The sequence below is a fragment of the Sinohyriopsis cumingii genome, chromosome 5 (assembly GCF_028554795.1).
Source record: "Sinohyriopsis cumingii isolate HCF-2022 chromosome 5, ASM2855479v2, whole genome shotgun sequence".
In the NCBI taxonomy this organism is placed as follows: Eukaryota; Metazoa; Mollusca; class Bivalvia; order Unionida; family Unionidae; genus Sinohyriopsis; species Sinohyriopsis cumingii.
Genome location: NC_142965.1, coordinates 24,976,124 through 24,987,048, shown reverse-complemented (window position 1 = coordinate 24,987,048; position 10,925 = coordinate 24,976,124). Strand labels below are relative to the sequence as shown.

Below are 10,925 nucleotides of genomic sequence, written 5' to 3'. Positions count from 1 at the left end.
ATATATATATATATATATATATATATATATACAGACGATTCAGATCAATATTGTCAAGAACAAACCAGTACTAAGAATCCCGATCACAAAAATGAGAAGGTTTCACAGAAATCCTTCCACTGCATGAAACACAGAATCAGGCACATGGAATACCGATTGGTGCACAACAGTCTCGGTTCATAACTAGGGACAGCACCGAAGTTGATTAAATATGCTATGCCTTTGGCATCCGTACATTACAATACTGCAGAGTCCACAAGGAAATGTTTTTAAATTAATCATCTTCAACACACAAAATCATTTAAGGTTTCGAGATTTGCGCATCTGCCAGAACCACTTTCTGTACATGTTTCCTGATATCAATCACTACTTGTTTGTTGTCCCCCTTATGAAGACGGCCTAGGTCGATCGATTGTTTGACTTGATCAAACCGGTATATCCACCACGATTTGATAGAAATTTCAGCCAATGAATTTATTTGCACTTATTGATCGTTTTGACATTTTTAAAGAAAAGCCTACAAGAATACATTTAAAACATTATTTAAGCGTATAAATTGGTCGATAGTGCAAATACGTTGCTTCAGTTCATGTCTGCATGGAGGATACAGAGTACGTTTTCACATTAGCCAAATAAATGATCATTTCAAGGCACCTCCAACGTGCACACATGTAACTACACAAGATGCGTCATGCATATTTTGCATTATATTGTAAGGTAAACAAAAACATAAACTGATTACTGACCAACAATATTAAACACACACCCATATACACACAAACACATAGAGGCAATGTTGCACAAACATGTATCCAATTAAGGGATCGTGAACAAAAATGGGAAATAGCCTTTCAGATAAATGAGAATAGAACATGTTATTGCTGTTTCTGCTGCTAGTAAATCTTTGCAAGTCAGCTCGCCGACGCGCTGTTTAAATCACTGCAAGGAGTTTCAATTTTAGCAACTTAATTAGTTGAAAACCAATAAAAGTGTGCGTATCTGGAAAAACGGAGGTGACTTTCATAATGGCCAAATACTTACAAAATCGAAAGTGTAATCACACATTTGTACAAAATCCCTATGACCGAAATTTATTTGTTCAACATCACAGTTTGTTGGCCATGTACATAACAAACGTTACGATGGTGTTTTTCCCACCAATCAGTTCTAAATTTAGATACAGACTGAAAACATATTGGTCTGTTATAAAGCGAGCCGCTTTTCTTCGGCCGAACATAAACCGCGATAAGATAGCCTTGTGAGCAACTAATTTATATCTTGGGACTGATACTATCCGATGGAAGGCACTCTTATACACAAAGTTCTAGCAAGCAGTCTGTTTGTATGTTCTGCGAAAACGAAAGTTTTTCAGAATTTAACGGCATTTGTTTTATTCATGACTCTGGCAGTACTGGTGACAGTGTTGGCATTGTTATATACAATGCCAAAACCTTCACAGCAACAAGTGTGTGAAAGATTGTGCCTTCCAACTGACCCGTTTTCCCCAGGATCAGAGGTACAGTGTGCATGTGCGTCAAATCGTCTGGAAGAATATTTGGCTCAGGTGTGTATTATACACGTGGCACTGAGACAGCTTAGCTCCTCAAACTTACTAGTTCTTATACTTGTATATTATGTTTTATGTTCTTTATTCGCTCCAAATTAGGACACATAAGCCTTTTAAAAGGAACGTCCAAGCTATTTTCGTAATTTAATTGCTGAAATCGATGTTAAGAGCTTTGCTAAATTCAGCAATATGAATGGTTAGGTCGGACGGAAAAGGTGAAAGGTCGTAAAATGGAGGGAACATATATCATCAAGGCAGTATCATTTCACGAAGATAATAACTTTCACGTAAAAGGTTACTCCTTGGTGAAGAATGTACCTTTTCACAAAATATTTGTTTTCAACACAAAAGTTGCTACTTAATACTTTAAAAATCATTACTAACATGTGAAAACTTTTTAATATAAATATATTTCCCTAGCGGAATGTGTCAATACAGAAGCATTTATTTATTTAATGACGAATCTTGTTCTAATAAGTTCTCTTTCTTCACGAAAGAAATTACGTATTGTCATAAAGAGCGGCAATTTACACGAATTGTTTCTTTCTGAAAATTAGGTGATGTGTAAGAACAGGCTATTCACAAAGACAAGACACATCTTTATCCTAAAATTGTCTTTAGTGAAAAGATTCATGAAGGGAGTGACATTTTTCATTATTTTTACACATTTGTAAAGGAAAATTAGTAACGATTAGGTGACGATTTTGCCACATGTTGTAATACACTGTATATATATATATATTAATTCAGGGAAAATTATCTCTCTTTATGTAAAACCGATTATATTTTGTTGACATTATTGGCGATGGTGAAAAAGTATAGGCCAGACAATCTGAGTGAAATAGAAAGTCACTGTTTTCTTGAAAGTTGCGAACGACAACTAGTAGAAGAATTCATGGTTCAGTTGATGGATGGATTGATAAATGGATAAATGGATGGATGAATGGATGGACGGTGGGACGGAAGGAAGACGTGAGACGGGAAACAGGATATATATATATATATATATATATATATATATATATATATATATATAAAGAGAGAGAGAGAGAAAGAGAGAGAGAGGGAGTACTAGTATATATACATACAGAGATAAAGAGAAGGAACTTTATGTATTAAAATCTGTAACATATGTTGTCTACATAATAGTTGGGAAATGATGAATGAATTAGCTTTATTCCTTCATATTTACAGGCGATACGCATGAAAGAAAAAAGACTCATTGATGAAGAGGATACCAAAAGCACGGCTGGTAAAATGTTTATATGACTAGTCTATTTCTCATGCCGTTCAGCCAATATTACCATACATATTTTGATACATTTTTCAAAGGGATGTTCCTTTTATTCTAGTCTTAAAAAAACGCACGCGAAATAAACGCACATTTATTATCAGATTATGTCAGCAGTACTTTATTTTTGTAACTGACTTGACAATGACATAAACAGGTAATTGCAAGCTGCGCACGTTATAATTTTGACTCCATGACGGCATATTATTAAAATCAAGCTTTTTGCATAACGCTATGACATGGTAAAATGTCATTATATGGAGTCCTTTATAGCGAGGTGAATGCATCACATAATGAAATTATATTTTAGGACCGTCTCCACAGCTAATGGGTCTGTTGAGGACACTTCGTTGGAACATCAAACCCTCTGCACGAGTCACTGGAATAAAACAGTCCTCTCCCCGAACATGTAAGTTTTGCGGAAAGAAAGTAGAAGCAAGTCTTTATTGTGAAACATAAATATCACTACATAGCAATAGGTGTATCTTATATAGCTATTTTTCATTTAGTTACCCCCTCTATTAATTCAACCCACATCATGTAATCCATGTATGATTCATGCTTCGAAAACATTGGAAATTGGACACATACATCAAAGCAACAATAGTTATTTTGTATCCATATACTTCCTAAATATATTTACACTACCTTTTTAAATTCTCTCTCTCTCTTTCTGTTGCGCGCACAGACACAGGCACAAACACAGGCACAAACATACTCGTTGCCGTAAGTTAGACATTAAGTAAGCCAAATGTTCGATGTTTATACCTAACACTTAGTGTTTGTTGTTGGAATCCATTGTTGTTCATGATTATTGAGCTTGTGCAGTTACGTTTTGTATTTTTAAAACAAAATAACATTTACTTTTTTAAGATGATGGCGAAATGATCCCAGTTAGGGAGTGGCACGATAAAGACGACAGAGCATTTCTACGATATGGTATGGAGTACAGGCACGGGCGTCTTGTTGTTCCTGCAAAAGGGACATATTTCGTCCACTCGTTTCTCGACTTGTATGAAACAACAAAGAACACAAGCTCAACATATGATACAACACTTAACAAGCGACATGCAGACAATTATCAGCTATCTCCGAGTATTAAGCACTCGATATACCGTTTTAATATCCTGAATGGTATAGAAGAAGAACTGATTAGGACGGAACACCCCCGTGAAGTGTCTCAAAACGGATATTTCAATATTTACGATAGTTATTTATCAGCTGCCGTTAATTTGGATCCAGGAGACGAAGTTTACGTCAAAATTTCAGACTTAGATTTGTTAGCGCATCCAAGCTCAAACTTTTTCGGCGTATCCATGATTTGAAGGAAAGAAATGCATCTACGACATTATTCATCATTATTGTCATTTGTGTGTGTGTGTGTGTGTGTGTGTGTGTGTGTGTGTGTGTGTGCGAATGATAGGTCTAAAGCATGACAACAATATTTTGTTTTATGAACGAAAGCGCTCAGGCAAAAAGAAAGCTCTGAGAAGAGAGATGGGGGTGGGTGAATAAAAGTAAGAGAACGAAGTTATATGTAATGTATATAATATATATTATCAAAATAAATTGTCATAATTAAAATGGACATCATTGTCTTTTTCCATACTTTTCAATATGAGTTGAGAAATAAAACTACAAATGTCTAAACTACTTATTAAATGTCCGGATAACGTATGCAAACTGTTCTGAATATCTGTTTTCACACGTCATTTTTAAATAATGTGGTTGGTGCATTTCTTTCCTTCAAATCATGGATACATGTGTTATGTACAAATACAGAAGGACGTATAGCATACTCAGATTTCATGCAATTGCTACACAATTGTCTTCATATATTTGCAAATAGTATTACTGTACTAAATTTGTTATAATAAATGAAAAAGAAACATCGTATTATTCTATGATTTGTATTTTATTTTACTTCCAACGCATTAACTGCGTTGTCCACCCAATCCCATCGCTTAACATTGTTATGCTCATTACTTAAATTGTATTTATTCATTCATTCTTGTATTTATAATTAACAATATTTTCCCCTTGTATCATTTTTATTAGTATTCTTATTCTTATTACTATTATTATTATTATTAGTAAAAGTAGTAGTAGTAGTGATAGTAGTAGTATTACTTTAAGTCAACATCTTAGCAAGTTTATTAAAGTCAACAAATATTTGTATCCATAGAAAGTGAAATTTTAAAAGAAATTTTAAAAGAAACTTATACTATTGTGAATTAAACTCCAATAATCCTACATGTTATATCACTGGTCTAAAATTATAGAATTTCTGCATTAATTCCAATAATCTTCAATTTCTTAGTGTACCAAGAGTCTTGAGTGCTTTGATGTACCACAATAATATAATCGAGGATGTCTCTGAGATTTCAATAATACGAAATATAGAGCTTTATTCCAAACTTCACTGAGCACTTTCTAATAACAATGAATAATTGAATCCCTAATGTCTCTCAAAGTATATGTGAATACAGCTATAAACAAACCAAGAGACCTACCACACAACAAGAATGAAGACTTTGTACACGATATTCATTTTATACAAAACTTATTTGACCAAAAACACAATATAGTTTCCCAAGGAAAATACCCTGCTCTTGAATTCAAAGCCAAATAAACGTCTTGTCTACTACTCAAAAATGAAAAATCATGTAGACAAAACATTGCAATACTCACGTCGAAAACAAAACTTTACCATCACGCACGGACTTAGGTTAAGCTCACAACATAAATACATAATACAAGCACTCATAGAAAAGAAAGATCTATACAATGAAGCTTTGTTTAACATTAGTCAAATATACATATGATACAATAAAACTTCAATGACTGAGCCGATCAAAAAATTCTGAATATTTTCCGAGTGTATTTTCCTTTTATCGTTGAAGATGCTGACCTCATCGATTGATGCGTCACTCGAGGTGTACTCATTAAGCACTGGAATGTTGATGCTGATGGAGAAGTCTTCATGCCAAACGTCATCTCTTTATATTGATAAAGTCCATCTGAGGTTACAAAGGCCAAACTTTCCTTTTCTCTTTCTGTGATTGGACGCAGCCAAAATGGTTTAATCGGTCAAATTTGGTGACATATTTTACATTTCCAATTTTGTCAGGCAATCGTCCATTAGAGGCATTGGAAAGGGTTCGTTTTGGTGACACTCTTGACTTTGCTATAGTACGTACCCAAACGTAAGGTATTATATGATTTAGACACACGAAAACACGGAGACCTCCGGTTACTTCTACTTAGTTCAATGGAGTCATTCTCCAACATACACTGATTTTTTTCTTTCAAACATTCCTCCTTCAAGGGATTCTAAGGATGTTGTTTACGCTGGTGTAGAATTTACAGTCTCATCGTCATGATGGACTTTATTTATTTCGTTGGAATTTGAGAAACGTATGCTCACATTCACATAATACATGTTTTAATTCATTCTTTACGTGCGGTTGTAGATGTGATATATTCTGGTCAATATTGTTTAATGTTTCTGAATTCCGAAGATATGTTAATCAAACGTCACATAAGTCAGATTCCAGTCCATCTTTTACATCCTTAATGTGTGAAACAAATACAACTAGACAGATTGGTTAAAATATCGGGCTATCATTTATAAAATACCCATTTAACATGTTTCTATGGCAAATTTATTTCTTTATTCCTCCTTATATTGGAAATAATGGAGTCATTTTCTTATTGGAAAATTCCAGACATACAATCTGACCCTTGATCAGATTGGACAGATTTGAGAGGCCAACAAGTGTAAAAAGAGGTGAACAAATAAACAAAAAGAAATATTAAAGAATTTACGGTGGGTTCAGTTCTTGCACACGCAAACGTTATGGTCAAAAACTATTGGTTGCCTAAACTGATCTTTGGTAAGGGGCCAACAAGGTCTTTTATTATTCTGTTTTATGGTTCGTCAAATGCAGGAATAGATAACATATGCACCTTGGCTATCTTCTGTTTGTTCTTTTATACAAATTAAAAGTGTTACAAGACGTACATTATTTAGACCAATCATTTTCAATTTTTGGCCAATGAACATGATTCAAGATTTTATGATAAGTCTCGTTGGAGTACCATTGGCTAGACTAAGAATTCCGTCTCAAGACAACAATTTAATAGCGTACTGACCAGTCGTCAACAGCGGGTACATAAGGTGTTCTCTATTCGCTTATAATAACCGCATATTTCCAAACATAATAAACTGGTACCTGTATGGCGTCAGCTTAGCTATTTACACTTATGAACAAAAAAGTAGGCATCAAAGTCTTGCTTATGTTCGAAAACAATTGAATGTCTTTTGTCACCCTGAATAGAATAGGGAGAATGAGTAGTATAAATAGAGTCACTGAGACCAGTACCTCTTCATCCATCAATACCACTACCAAAGGTGATCTCATCAAACTCCTGACCAATAAATGCGTCAGATAAAATAATAATTACCTGACCAAACCAATCTCATGATCTCATGTTGTCATCGCTCTGGTAACTGCACAGGCAGGTAATACAATAGGGATTTAAATCCAAACATAATCATATTTTTAGCCAAACAAGACTGTCTGTTCCGTGTGGTTTGATCACGACCATACCTCCATCTACGTCCCTGCTTGGTACTAAATGAATACCCTCAATATGTAGAGGATACACTGGCCAAACTGTCACGAGTCCTACGGCTAAATCGGATGATCAAAATACATAGTAGAAATGAATATGAACAAAGCGATACTCCTCTCTGAATAAGAACACTTATTTCAAGAATATTTCTCAGGCAAAGGTGAGATACCTTATAATAAAAGACTCTGTATCCATTCACATTTTAATAGGGGTAGGTTTGGCAGAATAAGTAATATAGAGCCTTCCAACATGTATGGTTCATAATTCTCCAAAATAGATTTAGACTGGGGTATGTTTGATCCAAACAATGAATTGCTTTAAATAAAAGACCTTAGTCTCGACCTCTTTGACATTACAGCATTAATAATGCTCTACCTTAATTCAACGCTCCGGTCACCCAAGTGTTTAGAGCGTCTTTCTCGGATGTGGGAGGTCGCGGGTTCGAACCCCGACCGAGTTCTACCAAAAGACGAATAAAAATGGTACAATCAGCTGCCTCCCTTGGCGCTCAGCATTATTAGGTTATTGTTAGGACTGGTCGTCCTGGTGTTAGTATAACGTGAATTAGTGGGACATGATGCTACATGTCTGCAACATGATGCCCTAGTGCTAGACACCACTATAAACGGTCACACAGCAGACATCATATCGGTAAGACTGAGAAATGTTTAAAACTACGTTAACAATCCAAATCACACACGCACAAACACATACTACCTTAATTCGGTTGCTTGTTCATATTGTATCAATTAGAAATAACGGGACATTATTTGCAATAATAAGTGCATTATGGAAGAGAAAACGGTTTCTGTTCAGTCGTATTAGAAATTTCATTTCTGATAGTGGTGCCAGACTAATAAATAAAAGTACTTATATGAGGCTTAAATAATATTTACGAAATAAAACTCAAAGGAAGACGTATTGACAAATAAAACTGTGTGTCAAAAAAATCATGTGTGCGGAGCATTTTCCAAAGTTTCTACTTTTTTGCTAGTCAATATAGGTTTTGATACACTTTACATGCAATCCGCGAGCTCTTAAATTAATATGAGTTGTAAATGGTTGTCGTAATCGTTATCAGTCTTGTTGGCTGAGCATCATCTAACAACGTGTTTCTCACTTGCAAAATTAGACATAGCTATCTCCAGTTTATTATCTACGATTCCTATGTCTCAGGTACCAACTCATAAGCCCCCCCCCCCCCCCCCCCCCAAGATACATTCCTTAACCACACCATACTCTTTAGTCTCTTGTTCTGACAGTGAACACTAGACTTACAGATTTTTGCTAATATGTACAGATTGTGAAAACACAATCCAATATTGTTTTTGGCCATTTCAAATTTTCAGCAATGTTGGCAAAGTGTGAAAAGTATGTATCTACCTCGTTTCTACGAAAAGGTATATTAGCCTTATAGTTCTGGTAACATCACAATCTGTACTTGAGATAAGTGGGGAGGAATGTCCGCCTGAAAGTTCTCATTGTTTTAATCTGTTTGCATTTCTTCCCCCCTGCAGTTGATTTTCCCTGCTTTTAATAGCATTTCGTTTTCCTTTCTTTCTGCTGTGCATGTCCCTATTTTCATTTTGTCTCTGCCTCTCCATCTCTCCTCTCTACATTTTATGTCTCCTTATTCGCGTTATCTATCTCTCTATCTCTGCCTTTCCTGTTTCTGAAATTGCAATTCCATCATTTTTTTTCTGAAGCTGAAACTTTTTAAATTCCAATTTCATTTGTTTCCTAACAGAAATTCATTTAAATTCCTATCAAAACAAGATATGGTCTTGGTAAACAAACATAAATTCGTATCATCAAACTTGTCTATTCCTACCAACTGCTGAACCGAACTATTGTTTATTTTTAGCTTTCTTAAAGATGGTTTTACGTTCGAAATATTGTAAAGTCTGGCAAGCTCAAACACATCTTTTTTTTCATAGACTCTTAACCCCTACTAAACCTAAAACAATGTTCGCGACAATAGATGACAGTGTGATTGCTTGTTATTTTTACTAGTAATTTCTGAAATGTATGAAATTAAACTCTTTACTAGGCACAGTGAATTTTCCAAAAGAAACTTAATTTAAAATTGCGAGCCCGCAATTTCTGTTGCAAGTCTTTGGTCTTAAAGTATGTAACCGAGACAAGCAAAGCCAACAAGTTTAGTAAAATCAATGAATAATTAATTTCTCTTTCATACAGTATAAAACTTTAAAACACAACATTTTTGAATTAAATCCGAAATAATCTGAAATGTTATATCACAAGTCCAAATGTATTAAATATATTAAATATTCCAAATGAATTCCAGTCATCTTGAAGGTCGATGTGCAAAGAGTCTTGAAAATCTTTCGAGACGAATATAAAACAAGATCAGTATAAACAAAAATAGAACAGTAAGTTAAACGGCTAAGTAACTAAATAAAATAGTTTGACTCTTTAGTATATACGCTAGAGTACGCTTTCTTACCTGACCTATGCTAGAGTCGCCTTAGTTACGTTAACTGTCACTGTTGTTTGCGATCAGACGTCCGCATAATGTGGCAATTGGGGGACATATAATTACATTGGCAACCAAAGCTTAACATGCTTCGACATCTAGGGGGACAACGGGAAATCATATGTTACATGCGTCCACAAGCTTAAAATAGGAATAGTTTTATAGATACAAAGTGTTTATAAGGACGAGGGCGTTTATGGGGACACCGTATTTACAGAGAGAGACGGGAATGGTGATGGGAAAAAGGGTTGAAGGTTGATTGAGTCGAATGGGAATGATAATATTAAAACGGTGAACTGAAGAAAGGTCGACAGTTTAGGGAGAGAGAAGAAAATAAATTGATGAGAATCTTTATGCAATCCAACACACGTCTACAGTACAGCCCAAGAGTTTTGATTATTATTTTTAAAAAACACAATTCAGCACCTGCTTTTCGATTACTAGCCAAACGCACCACATATACAATCTTAAAAACCGAATTTGATTATTATTCAAACCCACACCCCTACCATCCACCGAAAAGGCTAAAAAGTGCTGATGAGTACACTTTCACAAAAAAATCATACAAACATACTCTCACACGCAAGGAAGGGCAAAGAAGTATTTATAGACACACCACTATACCCTAATATACAAACACAAGAAATGGGATTAAAGGGAGACTTAAGTTTCAGTTGTCAACAACATATGCACACACAAAAGCGCGCATGCAGAAAACATTAGACACACACTTGATTGTCAAAACAGCATGTTCGAAATAAGCGCAGAAGATTCAACTATGTTATACATGATATACATGTTGACTTGATCGTGATGACTGGTGATACAATGGGAAAATTCACTTATATATATATATATATATATATATATATATATATATATATATATATATATATATATATATATATATATATATATATATATATATGCAA

At 34.7% G+C, this 10,925-nt stretch overlaps 1 protein-coding gene across 2 annotated transcripts; it reads left to right on the top strand.

The window, feature by feature from the left end:
• The first annotated feature begins 1,225 nt into the window (after positions 1-1,225).
• LOC149798806 (tumor necrosis factor ligand superfamily member 15-like) lies at positions 1,226-4,752 on the top strand. Of its 2 annotated transcripts, none has more exons than XM_089957707.1 (4): positions 1,226-1,516; positions 2,762-2,819; positions 3,169-3,267; positions 3,732-4,752. In XM_089957707.1, the coding sequence occupies exons 1-4, from the start codon at positions 1,298-1,300 to the stop codon at positions 4,181-4,183; spliced, it is 828 nt and encodes a 275-aa protein (XP_089813833.1). In that variant the 5' UTR covers positions 1,226-1,297; the 3' UTR covers positions 4,184-4,752. The 2 variants fall into 2 exon arrangements, with proteins under 2 accessions (XP_089813833.1, XP_089813832.1); XM_089957706.1 differs by having other exon boundaries at positions 1,227-1,564.
• The last annotated feature ends 6,173 nt before the right edge of the window (positions 4,753-10,925 follow it).